Source organism: Barbus barbus, assembly GCF_936440315.1.
Source record: "Barbus barbus genome assembly, chromosome: 46".
NCBI lineage: Eukaryota > Metazoa > Chordata > Actinopteri > Cypriniformes > Cyprinidae > Barbus > Barbus barbus.
In genome coordinates this window covers 23,166,952-23,193,141 of record NC_136724.1, presented here as the reverse complement: position 1 = coordinate 23,193,141, position 26,190 = coordinate 23,166,952, and the positions used below count along the sequence as shown (strand labels likewise).

General features: G+C 35.5%; 1 protein-coding gene across 6 annotated transcripts in view; it reads left to right on the top strand.

The window, feature by feature from the left end:
* Positions 1–1,689: 1,689 nt before the first annotated feature.
* Positions 1,690–26,190, top strand: part of LOC306865097 (solute carrier family 12 member 7-like) — a 62,245-nt gene continuing 37,744 nt past the window's right edge. For 4 of the 6 annotated variants that reach the window (XM_079409467.1, XM_079409465.1, XM_079409464.1 and 1 more), the window contains exon 1: positions 13,789–15,054. In XM_079409467.1, coding sequence (XP_079265593.1) covers positions 14,949–15,054 — 106 coding nt within the window. In that variant the 5' untranslated portion in view covers positions 13,789–14,948. Of the gene's footprint in view, positions 1,865–13,788; positions 15,055–26,190 lie in introns of those variants that run through there. The other 2 variants (XM_079409466.1, XM_079409463.1) reach the window with 1 other exon arrangement.

Below are 26,190 nucleotides of genomic sequence, written 5' to 3'. Positions count from 1 at the left end.
CGTGGTGTGTTTTGTGGGTCTGACCGATCATTCTCTGGGAATAAAGAGGAGTGGAGGTCTTGGCATCCCAACCATGCAGTTTAAATTAGGCTTCATTTAATCTTTTCTTTCACAAACAGTCCCACTTAACAAAAAAGTTATGCTGAGTTTAACAGAGTGTCTTTATTTCATGTGACATTGTGGAAATGATGTTTCTCTGTGCGACTCAAAGTCAGTATCATCATTAAAAGCAGCTCTTCATCATGTTGTGTGTGAAGATCTTCTGCAGGTTTGGAAACTCCTCATATGTGTTACTCATCTGTATCTGTGAGAAAACACACGACACAAAAGGGAAACAGAAAGTGGATGTTAATGAAGCCACAGGCTCATGTGAATATGAGTTAATATGAGACACACGTCTATATAAAACACTAGAGAACATCAGCACAGGAACGTGTCTGTCATTAACATCATTTAAATAAAATAACATTTTCATTAAGACGATTAAACACTAACTGTTAACTGTTCACATATCTGTGTTTACTGTTTATAAATAGCTTGTCTAGTTCACAAGTAATGATCTTAATGACAAAACAACAAACTACAGAACAAATAACACAAACATAGACTTATACAATGTCAACAAATAACTCAAATAGAGCAGAAAATGTTTTTTTCTTTGAAGGGGAATTATTTGTCTCAGTGATTCTCAATCAGAAATATACAAACTGTTTCCAGGGATAATTTTTGCTTGTTTTGTTTTGTTAAATATTTCAAACATAAATATACCTATTTTTAAACAAATAAATATATAAAAATAATATAAAGTATTAATATAAATATATATTTTGCTTTTGTAAACAGTGGTTTAACTCCTTGATCTTGAAATGGCTTTATTAAATCTAAAACATATTTTTAAGAATAAATAAATAATACTATAAAATGAGGGATTTGTTTACATTATTCAAATAATATTTTTTATTTTTACAAACAGTGGTTTAACTATTAATTTCTTGAATTCCTTGATCTTGAAATGAATTTATCTATAAAACAAAAAATATTATTATATTTAAATAAATAAATAAATTCATTAAAATTAAATAAATAGAACAAAAATAATAGGGAGTTATTAACATAAAAAAATGTGAAAATGAGGGATTTGTTTACATTATTCAAATAATATTTTTCTTTTTGCAAACAGTGGTTTAACTATTAATTTCTTGAATTCCTTGATCTTGAAATGGCTTTAGCTATAAAACAAAAAAATATTATTATTATTATATTTAAATAAATAAATAAATACATTCATTAAAATAAAATAAATAATGGTTTAGAGCAAAAATAATAGGGAGTTATTAACATTAAAAAATGTTTTTCTGTTAAAAAAAATCATTTAACATTTTTCATTTCTTGATTTCCTTAAGTTTGTAATAGCACAATTCAACTTTTTAAATACTTCAACATTAAAGGGAATAATTCTAGTTTGGCTTCATTGATGGAACTGTAAGCACATCAGACACAAACTCTGATCTAAATCTCATGCATCTGTTGTTTATATGAATCCCCGTTCATCTCTCAGCCAATGAGCGCAGCGCGTTCTGCACACACTCACGCCTCGGTGCGCGCGCGCTCACAAACACAGATTACCGGCGATGAATCACGGGTGTAAACCGTCTGATCCCTGAAGTTTATCAGACACCGGACAGGTCCGACCCACGGACGACCAACATGAGCGAGAGGTTTATGGTCGTGCCGGTGGCGCACGCCGAGGAGAGCGCGTTTGGAGACGCAACGGACGGAGACTCGGTGTTTGACGCCGGTGCCGGTGAGGAGCGGCGGGGATCGGTGCCCATCCTCCAGTACAGCAGAGAACCCAACAAATACGGTGAGACTTCATCCGGTCAGAATGTGTCGCACTTACCGCTCGTGTGATCAATAACGCAGACCCGTTATGTTGATAATAACAGGAGCGTCGCGCGCGTCTCTCGAGTAACTTACAGTAAACAAACTGGAAGAAACTTCAGCGTTAATAAATGAAGTTACACACAAACTAACCTTTGCAGAAAGATCTCTGTGTTTTAATTACTTAGTTCACTGAAGAGTTTCGTACAGTATATGGAATATTGTTTATTATAGACGCTTTGTTTTTCCGCAAATATCTCTCAGGAGGTTTAATTCTCATTTTATGGTTTATTAAACGTTATGAAAACGTTAAGATATAGAAAGGAAATGTTTCCTAAAGTCAAAGTCGAACGGTAACTGAAAACTAATTAAATGCTTAATAACACGAGTTCATTAAAATATCTGATATGAGTAAAATGAGTGAGGTGTTTAGTTCAGTACCTGTTTGTTTATTTTAACTTCCAGTTTAACATGAATTCAGGATTTATTCTCATTAGTCAGATATCCAGGAAATACAGTACTGTTTCATCTAAAATGTTAGGCTGATGATACATGGCTACTTTTAGAGCAGTTTGGCCAGGGATCTTTTCCAGCAGTGCTTCTTGGGCACTTTCTCATTGAGAATGGGTTGCACATTTCTATCTTTTAGATCGATCGTGGGTCCTGTGTCTTACCTGGTGGCCCGTTGACATCAACATTGCTCAAAAAGTTTCCCAGAGTATCATCAGCCTGGAAGTATTCTTTCCTTACAAACATGACCATGATAATCATAGTAACAGCTGCAGCTCCAGTAAAACTGCTAACTTATTACCAATGTCCTTACATTTACATTTAGTCATTAAAAATACAGAAATTAATATATTATATGTAACAAAATGGAAATCGATTTTGTTTCTTTTTTCAATAAAGTTGGCATATTTGACACTGTATTTTGCAGTATATTTATATTTTTAATTTAGTGTTTCTTTGCATTAAATGTTTCTGTTTGATTGCATTTACTTTATAATAGAAATAAGCACAGTAGGAAAGTTTGCTGGTGAAATTGTGCTGTGAAATATGCTTATTTAGATCCTGAAGCAAAGTGTACATTTGCTTAGTCTTTATTATTGTCATTTGTATATATATATATATATTTTTAGTTCTGACTGTGATGTGATAGCATTTTGCGAAACATGAGGCTCTTTTGGTTTTACATGACTGCCTGATTTCAGGGGCTTGTCTAGACGTGTCTTGGGACACTTTTCATGCTCAGCTGTCTTCATTAATTACCATGACACATCTGTTTGTTTCCCAGCTTTGAGATCTAGCAACCTACATCCGAAAATACTAACAAAACAATGATTTACGTGAGTGATTCTGGCCTTTTATAGTCTCTCTTTGCTCTGTCATTTATTTAATGAGGTTTATGTCCATGTCGATTTAAGGAAGGAAATATATAACCAACTGCATTAATGTAAATGCATTTTAGGGTCTCTCTGTATCTTAAATAGATATGAAAGCTTATAATTGACCCTTCATTACATTTAGGCCTCTTAAAACCAAAGTGCCTTTGATTATCTACTTAAGCACCAGTCACGTAGTCTATAAAGAAGTTTAAAGAAGTGTGATTGTGAGAGCTGAGCTTCTGCTGAAGGTCTGAAGCCCTTAAGAAGGTCCAGGTGATCCGGAGACAGCACTTATTTCAGGTGCAGTAATTAAATATAGGCTACTACAAAATCGAAGTTCAACATCTTGTTTCAAAAGTTTTGCTTGGTGTTAATCATATAAAGACAATGTTAGTAAAGGGCACTTTTGGTGATGTGCTTTCCAAAGCTTCCCAATGCATTGAGCTGATTCTAAGAGCAGATCAGATCTACAGACACATTAGTGACACATCAGTTTAATTTGTTGGCGTGCGAAGTGCAAATGGGAGTCATCTTCCAGATGGTTGGGCTGGGGAGCGTTAGATTGGGTTACACAATCATTATGGGAGTCAGGAACATCTCTATTCATATATGTGGTGATGCTCTCAGACTTTACTCCCAGACACAGAGCTATGCTGAGCAATTGCTTAAGTTGCTCCTAAACATTAAGCAATGTTGAGGTCTTGCAGACCCTGAATAATACTAGATAAGGCCGCACATCTAAACCCAACCCAATGCTGAGACCTTATTCCAAATAATGTGGGCCAATGATGTTAGGTTTTCATTTTAGAAGCATATTGCAGCTTGTTGGCCACCATAACAATTACAAACTTACATTCAACCAGAAATAAAATAAACAGATATTCCAGGTTAAATACAAACTGTAATATTATTGATTACCACAGACTCTAATATGGACTCCCATCATTTTTGAAAATAAAAGACGTTGATGTTGATGTATAAATGGAAAAGCCTTATACCTACAATGTAAATATATAGGGCGATCATCCAAGTTGAGGTATAAGTTGAAAGTATTTGGTGAAAAATTAAATAAAAGCTAGTTTTGTAATTTGTAGAAGCTGATGTTGTCTTAGGCCTAAATGTTTTTCATTTGATGATAAAATGAATAATTTTTATTTATTCTAATTGTTTATTATTATATACATAAAGTCAAAGAGACTGCAAAAGAGCCTATTTTTGAACTATGTATATTTGATATTAAGACAAATTTAGAAATATCTAAGTAAAAGCTTAAAAGCAACACGTGCATCTGCAAATTTGTATTTTAATTTTATTTATTTTTTATATATACCCCTCACATGATGTATTCTTATGTATGTGCAATATATGCAATACAATATGTACAATATATTTGGTCCTTAATTAAAGAAAAAAAAATCCTTTCAAAAGAGCAGTAAAACAAAATGAAAGTAGTATTTAACCTGGAATATTTGAGGTTTCATAGGCCATATGAAAATTTTACTTTTTTTAAAATTTTTACTATTTTACTTAGTAAAATCACATGATATTTTTGCAAACACACAAGGCTGAGTTAACAGATTTCTACAGTGTAGTTCTTGAAAGTGTATTTTTCATATGTGATCAGAGACGACCCTGTTATTGAAAGCACATCAGTTTTTGATGATGTTATATAACTAGATCTGAAGGTCTTGGATGAGATGAGAATGTGAAATCAAACACGGTCATTTTCTGCTGGTTAATGGAATGCTGTGGTCTCCTCTCAGTGGCTGGAGGTCATGTGTTGGAGGGTGGTCTTCGGTCAGGGCAAATGAAAAAGAGAAGAGGGAATTATTTTTTTAACACATTTCTCCATCAGGACACTGTGAACAGCTGACTCAAGCAACCCTGATTTATTAATGTTGGCTGTTTGTCTCCACAGGTTTCTGTGCACCAACATTTCCAGTTGCCAAAACAAAGTTTCTTCTCTTCTTCTGACACATAAACACAATGCGCGCCGTGCAGCTTGTTTCTGTGCTTCTGGGCAGCAATAATTAGCTTTAGAGTTCAGGAGCCATTTGTAATTGTATCGCTCTAATTGGCATCATAAGATGACAATCATGTGACTGTGCTCTTGTTCAGATGCTTGTTTGGTTTCAAACCCTGTTGAACTGCTTACCTAAGCAGCATTGTAAAGCTTCACGGGATGCTAAAAAAAATACAAATAAAAAATCCAAACATAGGAAGAAAATTTATACTGCCTTTTAACCAGCAGTATTTTATGACTGCTAAACTTTTTTAGTAATTTCATTGTGTGTTTATGTAATTTGTATTGTTTTTTCCTGTTAGTAATGTTGCCTTTTTTGTTCAGGTAACTTTTTTTTTATGGTTTTAGATTGTTAACCCTGCTTTTAACACTTTTTTAGGCCAAATTCTAAGCCAGCATCACCAAACACATGAATACAGAAATCCCAGAATGCACTGCAGTGATTATACATACATTTGATCTAATACTGGAAATATCTCTAAAATGTTTAAAAGTAGTCTATTTCACTCAATATGCCCATCGTGGAAACCTTGAGTAGAACTGAAATTTCTGCAAATGAGCATTTTGAAATAGAGCTCCTGTTGTCCTCTTGGAGTGTTTTTCCACAGCTTTTTTTAGACCCACTTTAAGCACAATCACTGCATGACTCCTCTCAGCTGATCTGAGTTGATTTTTCTGTGAGAAGTTACCCAGACTCAAACAGGGTTCCTCTTCCTCTCGGTTCTCCACTGCGAGGAGTTTCATTCCCATCAGCCCCGTGCTAAAGAACAGTGTGCTCTTGGCTCAGGACTCTTGTGTTTCATGTCATCACGCTCCGTCTCTCAAACATTGCTCAGGCGTTGGAAATAGCAGGTGGTCTCTTAATGCAGGCAGAATCAGTTTGGTGTTATATCGGTGTTTGTGTTTTCAGGACATAGGGAACATAAACGTTTAAAGCATTTCACCTTTATGCATGAAATATATGAAATATATATGCCTTACTTTATTCCACAGAGATGTCAGGTAGACTGTTTTACGCTAATTATTCAATTATGATGCACCAAATTTGAATATGTGCATTTACTAATGAGGTTTATGTGGCAATGGAGGAGAAGAATGTTATCTTTTTTTTTTTTATATTTATCTCACTCAAAAACTATCCTATGACTTCTTCTTGTTCATACATTGTTTCTGGAACTTTTTTCTGAAATGCTTCTTTTAAACAACCAATATTCCCTAATATTTTCTGTAATGTTTGCATAAACAAAACATTTTTAAAACAAATAAAAACTGGAGAACAGAGAAGTTCAGAGAACCTTCCAAAATAAATGTTTCATAACTAAATTGGAGCGTTAGCACAACGTTCTCGGGACATATTTTTATTAGCTGAGAATGCACTAGCTTGATAGTCCATAATTAAATAGAAAATGCAGTAGGAACATTTTGCAAAGCTCCTTTAGTGTTTTAGAGAAGCAAATTAAGACAGGATGTTGTAATGACATGAAAAAATGAATAAACGATGACAAAATGTACATATTTTGGTTGAACTTCTGGTTTGGGTTTATCTTTAAATGTGCCCTTTTCTCTAGTTCTGCTCTGTATGGGACATCAGTCTCTGTGTTCATACTGGGAACAGAGTGTGAGTCATGTCTGGTGGTCGCTGTCATGTCAGTCTTATAAAGTGGAAGGTGATAAACCTCACAATCATTTAGATAAACTGTGCTGCTGGCACCGTGGGGGTTTTTGTTGGCTTTGTGTTTGGCCCAAGCTCTCATTTCAGGATCATCTCACGGGCACCAGGATCAAACGACACTCTTGGATAATGTTGAATGCTTCAGATATTTGTCTTCTGCTGAAGAAGAGCAAAAAAAGCTGTCACCTGATCCTGTGGTGTATGAGGGACAGCTGAAGGAGAAGCGTGCATCTGCTCTGACATCTGAGATGCTCTGGCAGCACGACTGAGCATCTGTCATCACCTGCTTACAGTCGCGTCGTTTTAGAGCGAAAACCTCTGCCAGTCTCCACCTGTTGACTGTAACGTGTTGAAATTCATTTATAGTAATAATTTTATACGTGCTGAATGGATTAGTGCAGATTCCTCGCGTGTCAGAGGCGCAATGGCGTGACATTTTGAGATCCCTCTGGTTTCCGTTTTTAAGCTCCCTGTAACTTTGTACATTCAAGTCCGTTTTAGAAACAGCGACATGCATTGGAAGTGGGTGAAAATCTGCTGTAATAGATATGTACACTGTGTGTGTGAACTAATACTGTTAGTTATAGTTAGTCTGGGTCAGATTAAACTAGTGAATGACAGATATTGATGCCAGTTTAAGATGTCAGATATAACATTTACCAACCAAATATGCAATATTTATTACAAATAATGTAATAAATTATATGCTTTATGGGTAAATATTGTGTAAAATAAGTGTTTGTAAATTTGTGTATGGTGCATTTGTCATCATTACTCACCGACCATTTTAGTGTCATTAATGTACTATTATAGCTTTTTAAATTTATTTTTACATTTTCTTTCTTCATTTATTTTTTTGTCATTATTGGTTTTGTGTTTATATACAGATGCTACTCATTCAGAATGAAGTTATTACATAGGTGGGTGCCGGTGGTAAAACAATAGAAAATAAATCATGTCAAATACATTTAAAAAAATATAATAATAAACTAAAATGTGTAATTTTCAGCCATGAGATTGTCCATTCATTTTACAGATATTTCCATTAACCCTAAAACACAAGTGAAAAATCAATGTGTAAAATTCTTTCATATTAATACAGTATTTTTTTAACAGTAATTTTTTTATCATTTTTTATTTCAGTTTTAGTTATTTTAGTACTTCAAGTCAAACTAAGCAAAAATTAAATGTTGCCTTGTTTTACTGTGGAAACAATAGCTGAAGTAAAATGAGATCTATTCATTTCTATATGAATATGTCGTGTTAATTTTATTTATTTATTTTTTAACGATAATGGCGTTAATGGTCACCTACTCTGTCAATTTTAACACTGCTATCACTATTAAAAAACCACTATATCAGTCGACCACTAGTTGAAGCATGAGTCTGTTTGTTTACTCTAGAAATGTAGCATGGAAATATTACTGCAGGCCTAAAGAATCTTTGTGTAAAACCTTGTCAACAAGTGGAAAGTTGGGTTTTGTGGATGTCATGATGCCAGGAAAAGTTTGTCTACATGCATTTCGTGGACTAAGCCTGTTCTGTTGTTGTGTTAGTATTATAGGTATAAAATCATCAATCTGACTGAGCTGTCATGCTAAAGAAGCACAGAATTTCATTTGTTTAGATGTCCAATTAAATTTTCCAAAGAACATCAGCAGGTGGCAGCACATTTCTTCCTGATGCTTTGTTACATAACAGCTTTACTGTAAATACACAGCACACTTGTTTCTTCCAACTTTAACCAACTAAAGTTTCTTAATTGTTGTGAATGAATGTTCAGAGCACACTGTGTTATTTTGTGCTTTGCTCAGGAGTGCAGTAATGTTTACACGATGCTGTGATGTGTTATACATGGGACTGAACTTGCAACATGACTGTTTGTAGTTTGTTTTTGTTGGAAGAAACAACCACTCTTACATCTCATTTCAGTTGGTTAACTGTAAATGACCTTATAGTAAAAAAAAAAAAAAATGACATTTTACTATAAAAAAATATTTTTTATATAAATATGGATACTGTGAAATACCTCTGCTATGTGCACAAACCCATTTCTGTTATGGTAGTCATATGTTATATTATAAAAGTAAATGTGTGTGTGTGTGTGTGTGTGTGTATCAGCACTAATAGTGGTTTATTTATAGTTGAGCTCTTGTTGTGTGTGTTGATGTGGTTGTGTTGTATCTTTCTCATTGCTTGTGATTAACCTCATGTCTCTGGCGTCTGATTCCTGCATTAGCCTATATATCTGTTCTGACCATCAGCCATAATTTACTTGTTTGACCTGTCTGACATCTCAAAACAATCTCTCACAATTGTCTGTGTTTGTATTGTACATTAGTGACTGTGTTGGCCTGTGCAAGATTTTACCGTTTATTTATTAATTGCTTTATGCGTCATTAAGGTTTTAGTTGCAATCCAGTCTTCAAAGAGCAGGAAATGAGGCCCGGACCAAACAAATCCAGCTTCATAAATGAACTCAGCTGGACGTCTAAGTCACACAGTTTCTGACCGGATCTGAATTTGTGAGACTATGGTTGATCTTACCTGCCAGAATGCCATATTTGGGATTAGCCAGTTGGAGAAAGTAAGTTTCCTTCCAAAAACTGAACGTCCTGTACAGTAGTGTACTGCTCACTGAATCCAAACACCCGCAGCTTTGGACGTTTTGCCATTTAAAGATCGTTGCACAGGTGGAAACAATTCATTAGAGCAAATTCCTGGCAGCTTTAATGTTTTTCTGTTGCTCTTTACTCATTTCTGGGGAAGCCTATCAAGAACAGATGAGATGTTTGTCCAGACCATAAATGTTGGCATCTTTGGATTTGTGGCTTTAGTTGATTACATTGTAATTATTTTTGATTATTTCATTCTAACATTTTTTTGTTTCAGGTTTAAAGGAACACTCCACTTTTTTTGGAAATAGGCTCATTTTAAAACTCCCCTAGTGTTAAACAGTTGAGTTTTACCATTTTTGAATTCATTCAGCCGATCTCCGGGTCCGGCGGTAGCACTTTTAGCTTAGCTTAGCATAGATCATTGAATCGGATTAGATCATTAGCATTTGGTCATCAAAAATGACCAAAGAGTTTCAATATTTTTCCTATTCAAAGCTTGACTCTTCTGTAGTTACCTCGTGTACTAAGACCGACGGAAAATGAAAAGTTGTGATTTTTCTAGTCTGATATGGCTAGGAACTATACTCTCATTCTGGTGTAATAATCAAGAAACTTTGCTGCCGTACCGTGGGTGCAGCAGACGCAATGATATTACGCAGCGCCTGAAAGTAGTCCCCAGCTAGATAGCACACTAGATAGCTGGGGACTACCCGGAGATCGGCTGAATGGATTAAAAAATGGTGAAACTCAAATGTTTAATTCTAGGGGAGATGGAAAATGAGCTACTTCCAAAAAAAGTGGAGTGTTCCTTTAAGTCTCAGCTAGTTGGGGCCTGTTCAGATGGACATATATAGGAACACAAAGTCCATCATAATTGGAAATTCCTTATGGAGATAACTGAGCAAAACTCATTCACCTTTCAGCTGTTATGTATTCAGTCTCTGTCAATTGTCATATCTGTGAGCAAACAGATATTGCTAATGTTGCTTGGTACCTTACAAAGACTTTTTGCTATAACATTGGTAAAAATAAGCTTAAAAGTGAGTGTGCAGTTATATATTGTAGTCTTTTTCCCTAACTTGCACCTCCATAAGGTGTGCGTTTGCTGTAATGGTTCAATAAATATATGTTGCCTGGTATCATAAACAGCTTGCAGTTCACAGTGTCCATATAGGATGCGAGTGGCATGACAAATTAAAGGGCTAATGAACCCAACAATGACAATTTACTAGAAATGTTCTCACCCTCAGGCCACCAATGATGTAGATGAGTTTGTTTCTCCATCAAATTTGGAGAAATGTATCATTCCATCTCTTGCTCTCCAGTGGATGCTCTGCAGTGAATGGGTGCCGTCAGAATGAGAGTCCAAACAGCTGATAAAAACATCACAATAATCCACACCACTCCAGTCCATCAGTTAACATCTGGAGAAGACAAAAGGAGAGTGTTTGTGTAAAGAAAAAAACCCCCAGAAACATCCATAAAGATGTTTTTAACTTCAAACCATTGTTTCTGGCTAAAATACGATTCCTTGGTCCGTAATAAGGCTTCCTCCAGTGAAAAAGTCCATCTGCTGTTTTGTCTCACATCAAAAACCACCCATAAATTTATTTAGAGCTATTTTGGATTGTTTTGGCTTGTAAACGGTGCTTGATCTGTGCAGATTTATCTCCTGATTCAGATGATACAAATTTTTCCCTGATAGAAGTCGAAGGTGAGCAAGTGCTGGAATGCTACATTTCTCCAAATCTGATGAAAAAAACAAACTCATCTGCATCTTGGATGCCTTGAGGTCATGGACATGTTTTGGGTGAACTATTCCTTTAACTCTGTCAAGGTTTAATCGTGAGTAATCTGTGTTGAGCAATGATGCAAAAGAAAACCGCATCAGCGTGTTCCTGAATCCCTGTGTTTTTGGTCCATTAGTCAGCCCATGTTATTTTTCTCTCTATGACCTGGTAGGTTTGACCGTCGAATCCTCCAGTGGGCCGTTGCTGTTCTTGAGTCTGTCTGTTCTGAGCACTGCAGTGTAATACAATCTGAAGAGCTCGACTCCCAGAACACCCTGAACATAAGAGCATCCTTTGTGTGAGTGCAGCTTCACATTAAACTGGTGTCTTTTGGTCTTTCTAGGAGAAATTAATGGTCCATATGTCACGCTGACAATGAGGACTGTGGAATAAATCATATTACTGATATCTGCGCTGACTTCCTCTTTGCTAATCTTTTATGGCTCCAGTTTGTCTATCATCTCAGTGTTTGTGCTCCAGACATGAATGATTGCTCAAATCATGTGTTGTTGAAGAAAGTTGTGCTGTTTCTTTACTACGTGATCAGATGCACCATTTTAACCTGCTGTACCAGAAAACAGGTGGAAAAACATACTATAGGCTTTGTGTGGTTATCTGTAATGATTGTGGTATCAGGATTCTTGCATCCCCTTTTCACAAGAAATATTGACACAACTTTACCTCATTAAGCCACTTTAAGATAAGTTTATCAGTCAAGCCATTGACTTTCATAGAAGACATAATGAAGCTCTCATTTGTGTTTCAGGGAAAAATTAACCATATGTTTCTCCAAATAAATATCTAACTTAAAAAAACTTTTTTATTCTTCTCTCCTAAATGTGCATCCTTTGTGAAAAAGAAGTGCACTTAATTGTAATGAATGTGCAATTATAATGTACATCAAATCTTAAAATTGTAATTTTGAAAAAAAAAGCACTTGATAATATAAAATAAAATATTATCAATAATCTAATAGCATAATATATAATAATATAATCATATTATATTAATGACTTAAAAGGCCACTTAAGTGTACTTAGAGTACACCTTAATGACTATTTTTCTTATAAAGTACAGTTATAAAAAGTGCACTTTGTAATAAAATCAAATTAATAAAAAAAAACATTAAAGTACATTTTAAATTGTAATCTTTTGCCATGCTTTAATTTGGACTAACATACTAATGAGCATGTAAAATACATGATTATAATTTTAACTGTAGTGTGTTAATCAATATTTAATTTAAAGTGAATATATTTGTGAATATTTTTTTTAAATACTAAATTGCAACTTCATTATTACAAATGTGTTATTCACTAATACATGACATAAAATAGTCAGTTGACAATAAAATATATTTTAACTGACCAAAAATGCTTGTCTGTATGTTTGGCAGTATAACTGTAATTCAATAACAGAAATAATTCTAAAATTATATATAACGAGGTACTCAAGTCCTCAAAAAGCACTCTAAATTTCAGCTAATTGCATTTAATATACATTTAAACTAATAATACATTTTTATTTATTTGCAGTTAAGTGCATGAAAGCGTTACATTCAGCTCGCAATTAAGTATATTCTTATTTCTGTAATAAGTACTTTTTTTAAAGTATGCTAAAGTGATGTTTGATTCAGATGAATGCTGCAGGTGTTTCTTAATTCCACGAATCATCTTACAAAAACTGAGTCTCCGTTGCATAACTTAGCTGAAGAAATTCACATAACCACAACATAAGAAAACAAGCTGAAAAATGACCAGTATTTTTAGTTAACGTGTTTCAGATCTGACTAGATTTATTAGATCTGAATAACCTTTAACACGCTTTTCATTTTCTTCTCTAAGTTTCCTAATCTAAACCTCTGTTCGGTGTAAATCTAGACACTTCCACGCAGCCAGTGCAGGCTTGTCTTTACTCTGCACTAAACTGTATGTCAAGGGTCATGAAGACAAAACAGCTCATGACTTGTGCTGCATGGGAACTATCGCAGCCATGTGTTACTACAAAAGATCCTATCGTATGTCAAGTCTTGTATTGTTCGTGTGGAATGAGCGCTCCTTAAAATGAAACAACCATCTGTAACCACAGCGATATGCTGTTCAGCTGCTTTAATGATAGGCTGCTGTGTTCATGGCCTTGTGTTTGCATTGTGCACATGGACGAGTGCGATTCACAAACATGTTTACTGTAATGTTTATTACTCTTTGAATTGCTGCTTTGATGTTAAAATACTTCCTTCTATCCAGCACAATATCCAGTCATTTGTAGTTTATGCAATTTCATTTAGTACCACTATTGCTCCAGAAATAACACCCTTCACATGCTTTTCGGTCACACATGGGTTTGCAACATTTTACATCTGTAGTATGACTTACACTACTTTTCAAATGTTTTTTTTTTTTTTTTTTTTTTTAAAGGACACATTAAATGTATAAATAGTGACAGTAAACGTGTTTATAATATTAGAAAACATATTGTAAAAAAAAAATGCTGTTCTTTTAAACTTTCTATTCACCAAAGAATCCTGACAATAAAATGTATCCACAAAAATATTCAACACAGTGTTTCTTGAGCAGCAAATCAGAATATTATAATGATTTCTGAAGAATCATGTGACACTGAAGACTGGAGTAATGATGCTGAAAATACAGATTTGATCACAAAAATAAATTACATTTTTAAAATATATTCAAATATAAAACAGTGATTTTAAATTGTAATAATATTTCACAATTTTACAATTTTACTGTATTTTGATTTGAATAAATGCACCCTTGGTGAGCATGAGAGACTTCTTTCAAAAACTATATTTTTATCAAAAAAAGATCAGTGATGGTAGAAGGACTTCCATTGCTAATTAAATAAAAATAAATATTTTAATTCCTAATATTGCTTTCTAAACAGAGGTTTGCAGAAATGCAGGGGATTTGTGAGTTGATGATTAATCATCTAATTTAATAAAAAAAATAAAAAAAACACTTAATAAAAAGATCAAATATTTAATTTGTTCACCCGCATGCATGTCATGTGACCATCAACTAACATTAGAGAAGCATGAATATGCAAACATGGTATTAAATTGTTTAAATACTAACTTTAAATACTCATTTAACTTTAAATTGACTGAATTTTTAGTACATTTTTGTTAGTTAACAGTCAAGTAAACAAAAAAACTAAACAAAAATGAGAAATGTTTTCATGGCAGCTAACTGAAATTAAGTAGTTTTTATATTTTATTTACTTCAGGTTAACATAACAAATCTGATTTTAAATGTATTAAATGATAATAACCCTGTTGACCCAGGAGGAAGTTTCTAGAAGAGGTTCGTAGTCAGTAGCTTCCTTTATCTGGTGTCTTGTTGTGTCTGTGGAGGTTGTATTAAGTGTGCATTAAGGACGGCCCACGGGGCGGGAGTTCCCTGCTTCCTTATACGGAGGCAGGCTGGTCACATGGTCGAGCCGGTGTCAAAGAGATAGGAGCACAACTGAGAACTTCGAACCACTACTCAAACAAGCCAGCGCAGAGGAGGAGAGGCAGAGGGTGAGACAGACAGATAAGGAGAAAGACAGACGTGAGAAATGCCCACCAACTTCACCGTGGTCCCCGTGGATGATGGCAGAAAGTCCTCTCAGGAAGACTCAGATGACAACAACGTCCTGAAGGAGGAGGATGAAGAAACCGTAGGTGAGATGTTCCCTCTGAGAATATTCCAGACTGAATCCAAACAGCTCGGCTTGATCTGGTGTAACGTGCTGCTTCAGGTTAACTGAGCGGGTCACTGTCCGGAGTTTGTTTGTCTTTCTCTCTCTGCGCTGCGAGCACGCTTTCTCTTTTTCCTCTTTTCACACGGGTGAGAGGAGCATGTGCTGAAGACAAGCTCTTGTGATGTTGTTCCAGAATGTTTCTTGCATCTTTTGTCATTTCGTGAGCTTTGTGTTGGTCATTTAATGCCTCTTTTAGTGCACGACATTACTGAATGTGCTGAATCAATATTTGTGCATTTATTGCATAAATGTTGGCAGTATACAGAGTAGCTCTTAGTTATACATTCTGTTTTACAGCATCTTTCTTGTGCCAATTAAAGCAGGGTGATATTTAATATGCACGAAAAATTCACTGAGTTTTGTTGGCAACATAAATGAATGTTACAATATTTTAATGCACTTTCTAAAATGGTTTATAATCAAGACTAATTTTGTGATCTTTGTCTTTTGAGGGCAGTAGGATAGAGAGGTTAATTAGTAGTTTCATATCAAATGTTCATGATAAATTCACTGTGAATTTATCATGAACATTTGCGAGTAAAAAACATTGAATCACCATAATGCTTATTGCAAACTTTTCTACATATTGAATTTCTGAAGGTCTTTCTCATTAAACTACATTAATTGTGAGCCTTGTCTTTTGAGGGCAGCAGGATAAAAATGTCAGTAAAAGCCTTTTTAAATGAAACATTCATGATATAAAGATGAAGCATCATCATGACTAGTGTAAATAGTGCACTTTAAATGGAAATTTTTCTAATTTTATGATTCTTGTCTCTTGAGGGCATAAGGATAGAAATGTTTATAATAATGTTTCATATTTAAAGTAGCTAAAATTCAGTCAAAGTTGTAGGATTCATTAATGTGAATCAATTTCAGTGAATCGAGTCTCTGATTCAGCGAATCAATGTTTCCTGTGACACTTTCAAAATGTTTCAACAAAAAATCAATGCAGTTAAAAATACTTTAAAAAATGTAATAAAATATTTTTTATTTATATAATAACATTAGATGTATAATATATTATTATCAATTTTTTTAAACCTCGTTCTTATGTTCATTTAATGAAAAACAGTAAACTAGTCATGTAATATTAAACTAGTTATTTATGGTATTTTACTTCATGCATTAAATATTTAGAAAATATTTGCTTACATGTAGGTTGAAATTATTGTTCCTCTGTTTGAGAAAAACTGATTTCTTTCCAGCTTTTACTAGCACTAGTGCCATGCAGTCTCTGAGTTATAAAGTGCATTATTCTGTGTAATAAGCACAGGTCACTGAGTTCATCTTCAGAAACTGACCCTCGTTACACGATGCACCAGCTGATGGCTTTTCTCCTGCTAATTGCTACCCTGGCTTACAATTACGGCCCAAATTTTACAGACTCAGTAGAGCAACTGAACGCATATTAAGGGTTATGTAAGCAGGCAGTTTTCAGTGTTGTGCAACGGCTGTTTTTCTTCCCTGACTCTCCTGCGAGTTGAACACGGACTCAGATTCCAGTCAATGCTATTGATTTGTCATGTTGCTTGCTTCCTGTTGGCTCCCGCCGGTGGGAGTTTAAGACCCCACCCTTCACATTCACCGTAATCTCTGGAGCTGCTCTTTGTCTGTATATCTTCTGGGACGTTACAGATGAAGGTCACTGGCCACGGTGTCCACACAGAGCTGATTTCAGGCCCTAACCACAAGAGCCTCCTTAGAGATAAGGACGCTCTCACTCCCTGCGTTTCTGCCTGATTACATATTACTAGGATACGGCGCTGCGGCCGACATCTGTATCCAATTATTCCAGATCTCCACCCATGAAAAAGGCAACCTGAAATTGAATAGCTGCGTAACTGTAAACCCTCTCAGCGTGTGCTTTATCTACTCAAAGCTTTCAGCTCAGCGAGAATAAATAGAGTTATATGGACTTGCATTGTTGGATTACGTTTTATTAAACATTTAAATGTTGCATATGCAATGCTGCAGAAAACACTGAAAGTGTGATGTTCATTAAACTGATAATAGCAGGTTTGGTTCACATTTGTCTTTAGTTTTCTGCTGATTCGACGGCGCAAAGCAAGATGATTATTAAAAACATCCACGTCCTAAACAGCACAGCAGCTTGTGCGTATGATAACCGTTGTTAGTGGCCATAAAATATAATTGTTGATGATTCCAGGGCAGAGAATCATGATTCCACCCTGTTTGGGAAACCTCTTTATTCATTAGTAAGTCCATACTTAAGGTTAGCAGCATTAACTTTTGCACAACATGCATTTTTAATGCTGTGAAAACACAGATGTTTGGCAGTGTTTGTTTAATGCCTAGGGAGGATTATGAGAGTATAATGAATTTCTACATGGATGTGAAGTGGTTGATGGTGAGATGAACTCATTTCTAAAGGTCAGTTCCATGCATAGTGTGTGTGATGAGGGAGGCTTCAAATGTCTGTGTGTCACCGGTTGGTTACGAAACCATGACTGCTTATAAGAGAAAGACTGGTCAAACTGAGTGAATTCCTGCTTTCTGAAGAGATGATTAATTGTGTCAGACAGACCGAGATTGAATATGGCAATGAAAGCGTTTGAGGAACTTCATGTCACTTAAAGATTGATACAAAATCTCATTGTACATTTCTTCATAAAGTATGTAATTAATTGGATTATGGAATATTTTGCAATATAGTTATTTTTGCTAGAAAAGCAACAAAAATGTTTTTATAAATGAAAATAAATAATACTTTACAAATAAATTAGCTACCTTTTGGTTTTTCTTATTTTTGGGGAAATTTTATTATTCAAAACAGCTTCACGTTATGAAACATTTGAGTTCAAAACAAAAGACTCAAACTACTAAAACTTCTAAATTCTCATTGTTTTGGTTTTTTGGACATTGTGAACAATTCAATTATACTTTATGCCTATAACCTTAAAAATGTTTTTCTTTTTGGACATGTCCCACTCTATATTTTCATAATGCTTGTTTCTTCTGCCGTTTTCACATGTAATTAATGAATAATGCATGAATAAAGAAGTCCTTACTGTTGATATCCATGCAAATATCTACCACCATAGAAAAAAAAAAAATTATTTACGTTTTTCATTGAATAAATCTGAATTATGAAGCGCTTGAGCTTGAAACAAAAACCTCAATTATTAATTCTGATTGGACGAGCTGTATTACATGCAATTGCGACCAATTAAATTCCACATTGCGTTTACACTTAAAAAAAAACATGTTGTTTTCTTATATTGAATGGTTTGGGACACATCCCACTGTGTATTTTCCTAATACTCCATGTTTCTTCTGTCCTTTCCCGATGTAAATGATGTAAAACAGTCCTTACCGCTGACCTCCATGCAAATATATCTGCCACAGTGTAAATGTTACAAAGTATCGGGCACGTTTGTCCCAGCTCACCTTGAACCTGAACTAATGTGGCAAAGACAGTGTTATTGATCAAACGAAGTCTTGGGGTTTTAAGCTTCATTAGCAGTCCTGCATATTCACTGCTGTTTGTGTATTGATCTCAGCGAGAGCACAGAGACTCATTCGTCCTTCTAGGATGTGTTTTGTAGTTTTTGTGCTCCCATGACGTCATGATCTGCAGGCCTCCCCTCTGTCGCTGTAACTCCAACCAGATGTGGAGAATATAGAAATCCTGCAGTGTGTTTGTGTGTCAGCGTTTACACCGCACCCTCTTTACACAACATCAGCACGTGAGAGCATTGTACATTCCACTTCATATATCTGATAAACCACCCGTGTTTGTTTTTGATTTCATAATCACAGATAAGGCAGTCTTCCTTGCAGTGTTTTCCTTACACAGTTTTCCTTGTTACTCAAAGCAATAGTTCACCCAAAAGTCTCATTATTTACTCACTTGCATGTAATTTCAACCCTGAATGCTGTTTTTGTGGATCACAAAAGGAGAATTTTTAGATGTTTTTCAAGGTCATTTTATAGCTTTATGCGAAGAACAGACCAAAATTTAGGTTATTCGTGGAAAAACTAAGATATCTGCATTTCCAAACTTCATTCTGATCCTCACACAAAGCTATTATATGACTTACAATATACTGCCTGGGTCATATGGATTATGTTATGATTCTTTTATGGTACTTTTTTTTTTTTTGCTGCAAAAATGATTTCTAAATAAGCACGTTTGTCTTGTTTTCCAGTACAAATACTCATAAATCAACACTGCAGGAAAATTTATTTAATACAGTAGAAAAATAGAAATACTTGTAATTTCTTACCTGGACATTTTCTGTTAAGTTTACAGACATTTCCTTCAATAAAATGCAATATATCATTCAAAATACAGGTAAAACGCCTGTGAAAAATCAATACAATAAATTCATATTAACACGATACCTTCAGCTCTATTTTACAGATGTTTTTCAGTGAAGATACACTTAATTGAGACACAAAATTACTGAAGATATTAAGTGAAAAAAATAGGTGATCAAAATTAACTGGATTTTAGGCGAAAACTCACTTAATTTAGATCTATTTTTATCTGGGAAAAAGGGACTTATGTTATTTTGCTTCCTTAGTAAATGGATCTTGATTAAGAATTTTTGTCCTGGAAAACGAGACAAAAATACTGTTTATGGCAAGGAGCTGCATTTTTGTGTGTTTAACAGAAAAAAAGTAAAATACTGTATTTGGAATAACAAGAAGGCAGTATTTTAGTGTTTTATTTATTCTATTATAGTTTTTATTCATATTTTAGAATTAGCTTTTATTTTTATACTTTCAATTTTAATTTATTTTTGTAATTTTGTTATTTGCATTTGTCATTTTTATTAGTTTTAGTTTATTTTAAATATTTATATTTAGCTTTAATTGAACCTTTTTTCAGTTTAAGCTTTATTTCAGTTTTATTATTTTTTTCCAGTTAGTAATTTTAGTGCTTCAACTTAAACTATTTGAAAATTAGAACTAATTAAATAGGTTCTTCCTCTAATATCTTTATTTTATTTCAACTTCCTTCAATACTGGCAATCAAGGAGCCCCAAAAGGTGAAAACTTGAGTTTTTAAATGAAATGCATGGGTACCACCAACAACAGATGATCTGAATCCCTCGTACAGTTTGTTTCAGGATTGCTGAGCACATTTCTCACAGATCTGTTGTCATTCAGAAGCTTGTACTTCCTGTTTCCTGGCAGGCCGATTCTGGTCTCCATGTGCTGGGGCCGATAAGAGTCTGTGTGTGTTTCCCTGCCGCTGCGACACATTGAGCGCTGACCCGCCGGCTCTACATCCTCTGACGGACACTTTGCCTTTCCCAGCTTCAGTTCCTCCAGAGAATGGCTTTCTACCCAAACTTTAATTTTTACAGCCTAAATGTCTGAGAAGGCAATGGCCAAACATTTCGTATTTTCCTTCAGCAGGTTGGCAGTTTCCTCAGAAGCCAACAGCCTGAAATAACCTTCAAGTTATGAGCATTTAAACCAGATAACAGTGCACAATCAGCCTTATAAATGAAGTGCCTGTGCTAATAATAAGATACTGAACGTCCCGCTGCCTTGTAAGGATTTGAATGTTTTACAGGCCGGGTTCTGCTCAGGGTTCATTTAACTGGGTCTCTTTTCTTGTTCATGTATTGGTCACATGATCAGTGTTAGCCATGTATGTTGCATTCAGTCAAAATGCTTCATGTTTAGACAAACACTGACTCCTTTGACATTTCTCATTTTGAGTATCTTATTGTGTAGCAAACTACTTAAAAAGAGAAAGCATGAATGAAGTTTACTACTTCATGTACTGTACTTTAAAACTGTCGTTTCCTCAATGTGTACTTGTTCCTTTCAGTGTTATTTTAGTAACATTTATAGTTTTTTATTAATTGATAACATGTATATGTACTTTTAACTCTTAATATGTGAGTGATTTCTGTCTCTTTCTAATAAACAGGTCCATGCAGCAAGTGAAAATAAAACAAGGTTAACTCTAAGTCTAAAGGAAAACAGAGTTATACACTAAAGGATCTATCATATGATGCAAATTATGCATGAACAGCAGAAATAAAAGGGAAGGAGAAAATACAATACAGCAACACTGAAACAAAAAACAACCATAAAAAAGGATACTGAACAAAACAACATAATGATAAATTATGCAATAAACAGGTAAATAAATAAAAGGCCTATAGTTTTTTTTTAGAATTTTTAATATTTAGAATTTGTTTTTATTTTCATATTTTCCATTAAAGTTTTTTTTTTTTTTTTTTTTTTGTCAAGTTTACAGTGTGTAGTTTTATTATTTTAGTCAAGGCTATTATAGTTAACTAAAACTAAAACCTTAAAACAATTTTGGTTATTTATAATGAAATAAACCTAAAAATGTTTTTTAAAAACGTATTTTATTTCAGCTAGTTGTCAAGGCAGCATTTCTTATTTTCATTTAATTTATCTGAATAACTAAAAATAATAATAAACAATAAAACTGAAATAAAAATGATTCAAAATTAGTTAACTATAATAACCCTGGTTCACTGATTTATTCTTTGTGCTGTGTTTTCTAGGCGTGCCCTTATTAAATAACTTGGCAAGGCAAGTTTATTTATGTAGCATGTTTTATGCACAATGGTAACTGAAAGGGCTTTACATAAAAAGCATTTAAAACAAATCATAACTAGTGCATAAGAAATACAATTAACAAAAAGAAGTCAAAGTTGGTGTGAAGTTTGTTCTGGAACACAGACATGCAAAACAGCACTTAGTCCTGCTCTGTCATGTCTGTAGTGGAATCTTAAATAGGCATTCATGCAGTGCTGTGTGCGGGAGTATCTGTAATGCATGTAAGGCTGACCGAGTGTGACCTCGAGACGCTGTAAACAAGCAGAGTGAGTTCTCAGCTCACTAAATCACTTCAGTCAATTTTTACATTGCATTCTTTGTGATTTGGTCCTCTCCGGCAGTAGCTGCTCTCCTTTCAAACGTGGGTTTAATCTGCGCTTGTTATTCCCGCTGCGCTGCGCTGCACTGATTCACCGCTGCCATTACATCAAGATGAAATTACTCTTCAGTTTTACAGCTCTGGCTGACGCACAGAAATCACCGGCTGGAAACACAGCTGCTGCTGCTGCTGGAGTCCATTAGAAACTCAATTAGAGATTTTAATGAACAGACATTTATGCAAAAATATAGGAAAAAATGTGGACTTATGCATAATTTAAACATGTTGTTAAACATGGAATTTAAATGTCCTTTTGTATTTGTAATGTATTTTCCAACCCATTCAAACCCAGTCAATAACGAGATGATTTTACTTGCGGTTCATTCATTACACTGGAAACAGAAGGTGAAGTCAAGCATTCCATGCATGCACAAAATCTGTGTATATACTATATACTTCAGCAGTAGTGTGAGTAGTATGCACTTTGAACACAGTCCATGTTTAGCACAGACTGATTTAAAGCTTGTCCATCATTGTTAGTAACTCACTGACCCCCTCTGCTGGAGAAACCTTGCTTTTGTTAATAAATATTTGGATTATATATTAACTTGCATCTTATTTGTATCTGAAGCCCCACTCTTTGTTTAGCTCATTGTAGTTTTTGATGGATGCTGCCTATTAAAATGCATGGAATTGTTTTTAAGGTTCATTTGATTTAGTCATATGGATGGTTTCTAATCTTATAATCGATACTTTGTTGTATGAAATAACATCCTTGTGTCCCAGTTCTTTATTTTCTGTAGGCTCCGAGGAAGTGAGCGTGTGATATGAAGAGCTTGTGACAAACAGAAATAAAGACCGTCAGCCAGAAGTCAAATCCTCAGTATTGGGCTTTAGGCTACAGGACTAATACTAACAGTATTTTATCATGTCATTTATTAAAATACATTGTAAACATTACAACAACAATAATAATAATAATAATAATAATCATTTAATTTTGTTCAAAAAATGTCCAAAATAAATAGTAATGATATATAAATAAAATAATAATCAAATATTACCAAAGTACCCACTTACTAATATTAAATATGAACATAATTATTTATTAATTGTCTCTGTTATTTGTTACTGTAATTATTATTATTTATAAAAAATGACTACTAATAATGCTGCTGCTGCTGCTGTCCATGTCAAAGCCTGATGAAATGCAGCGGTTCACACTAGGGCTGGGCGATATAGCAAAAAATAACAAATCTCAGTTATTTTCAGAATGTTAGACCGATTCTCTATTTTTAAGATTTTTAACTAATCAACTTTAAAATGTAACTACAACACTATTCAAGTAACGTTTTCTTTATTAACCCTCCAAGTGCACCACATGAAGTTGTCAACATGATGTAAAGGTTAAACAGATCACTTGATTAATATCTTTGCAGAAAAGATGCAATGAACTGCAACTACATCTTGTACAAACTTGTCTCATACTGTACATATTATATGTTCAGAAATAATCCAAGGAAATTGCTTTAAAAATCTTAAGTCAAAGTAATTCAACGCGTGTCTCTAGCAGCATCTCATGCATGAAACGGCGCAAAAATGCATTCTGTGTGAATGGCAGGTTGTGATATATTTATAAATTACTAATAATAAACTAATAATAATAATGCTGATGCTGCTGTCCATGTCAAAGTCTGATGAAATGCAGCGGTTCACACTAGGGCTGGGCGATATAGCAAAAATAAATAAAAATAAATATTTTGGTTGGGGGTTGTGCGTGGCGCTAACAACGTCACCACGTAAAAAACCTATTGTTACAGAAACGACAATGAGCAATCCTACCGACATCAGGCCCATAGTAGACCCTGACCCCCCAAACTCTTTGGATGAGAGTATGACCACCTCTGATGAAATCCGAAAGGAAGTCAGGAGTACGAAAGAGGGCCTACTAGGTCCTAAAACCAAGATCCGCATTGGAGCATGGAACGTCCGAACCATGTTTGAGACTACCAAGACAGCACAAGTCCTCAGTGAGATGAAAAGGTATCACCTGGGCATCCTGGGGATAAGTGAGAGTCACTGGACCAGCTTCGGTTGTCAGGTCCTATATGATGGGTCTGTCATCCTCCATTCTGGACACGAGAACACCCATACACATGGTGTAGCCATCTTAATCTCCAAAGAGAAGGCCAAAACCTAGCTGGAGTGGGAACCAGTAAGTGAAAGGCTGATCCGAGTACGCCTCAGCTCAAAGTTTTGTAAACTCACCATCTTACAGTGCTATCAAGAACATATACTCTGAAACTGCACGAAAGATCCTGGGCTTTAAACAGAAAGGGGCCAAAGAATGGATATCAGCTAGCACATAGCAGAAAGTTGAAGAGAGGAAGCAGCTGAAGGCTAAGATGCTGAACTCCAAGTCCCAACGACTCCTCAAGAAAACCAAAATGTCCTATAAAAACAAGGACAGAGAGGTGAAGAGGAGTGCTAGGAGAGACAAAAGGGTCTTTGTTGAACGTCTGGCAAGTGAAGCCGAGAAAGCTGCAGCCATTGGAAAGCTGGGCATAGTGTACAAAATCACAAAGCGACTCTGCGGCAAATGTACAAACCAAACTACCCATGTTATGGATAAGAGAGGCAACATATGTCAGAGAGTGAACAAGCAGCTAGATGGGTTCAACACTTCCACGAAGTGCTCAATCTCCCTGAGCCAGAACAATTAGCCAACATTACAACAACAAACGATATCCTGGAAATCAACACCAACCCCCCTGACTCTGTTGAGGTTAAAGTTGAAATCCAAACCCTGAAAAGCGGTAAGGCATGTGGCATTGATGCTATTTATGCTGAGATGCTCAAGGCCGACATTCTAACATCTACACGAGTGCTGACGGACCTATTCCAAGACATTTAGAACAGTGATACCATCCCTGAAGCCTGGTCCAAAGGTCTTATTAGTCCCTAAGAAAGGCAACATTAAGAACTGCGACAACTGGCGTGGAATCACCCTTCTATATATTCCAAGCAAGGTGTTTTGCAGAGTCCTTCTTAACCGGATGAAGACAGCCATTGACACCAGGATTAGACGGGAGCAAGCAGGCTTCAGGAAGGGAAGAGGATGTATGGACCAGATTTTTGCTCTGCGTAACATCATAGAGCAATGTTTGGAATGGAATACATCCCCTTACATCAGTTTCGTGGACTTCAGGAAGGCCTTCGACAGTGTCCACCGAAACACCCTCTGGAAGATACTGCACTCCTATGGAATACCATCAAAGATCATCTCAATCATAAAAACATTTTATGAACATTTTGAGTGTAGTGTCATCACGGGAAACGACCTCTCTGAGTGGTTTCCCGTACAGTCCGGAGTGAGACAGGGGTGCATTATAATAGGGTCGCCATAGACTGGGTTACAACCAACACCACAGCAGACAGACCCAGAGGCATCCAGTGGACTCTGTTCTCCCAGCTGGAAGATCTTGACTTCACTGACGATCTTGCTCTCCTATCAACCAACCAGTACGACATGCAGGTTAAGACTGATAGGCTGAACAACTTTGCTAGACAAGTTAGGCTCAGTGTCAATACTTCCAAAACACAAGTGATGTGTGTCAACTCCGTCCCCACAGCACCCATACTTGTTAATGATGAACCACTTGAGTTTGTGGAAGATTTCACCTATCTGGGCAGTCTTATCAGTAAGGACAGCGGGGCAAGATATTAAAACAAGACTTGGAAAGGCTCAGGTTGCCTTCTCCCAACTCTGGCCTATCTGGAGATCAAAACAATACAGCCTTAAAATGAAGATGCTCCTGTATAACAGCAATGTAAAATCCATTCTGCTGTACGGTTCTGAGAGCTGGCGAGCTGTCAAAACAGACATGAAGAGAATGGAAGTGTTCCATAATGGATGCCTCCGACGAATATGCCAGATTTTGTGGCCTAATAAGATCTCCAACAATGAACTGTATGAGAAAACGGGAAGTTGGAGTAAGATTAAGGAGATTACGCATAGACGTCTGAGATGGCTGGGACATGTGTTGAGAATGGAACAGGAGTGCATCACAAAAATCGCCTTAAGATGGACACGACCTGGGAGACCCAAAAGCACCTGGCGCAGAACTGTGACACAAGAGCTGAAACAGATGAATCTGT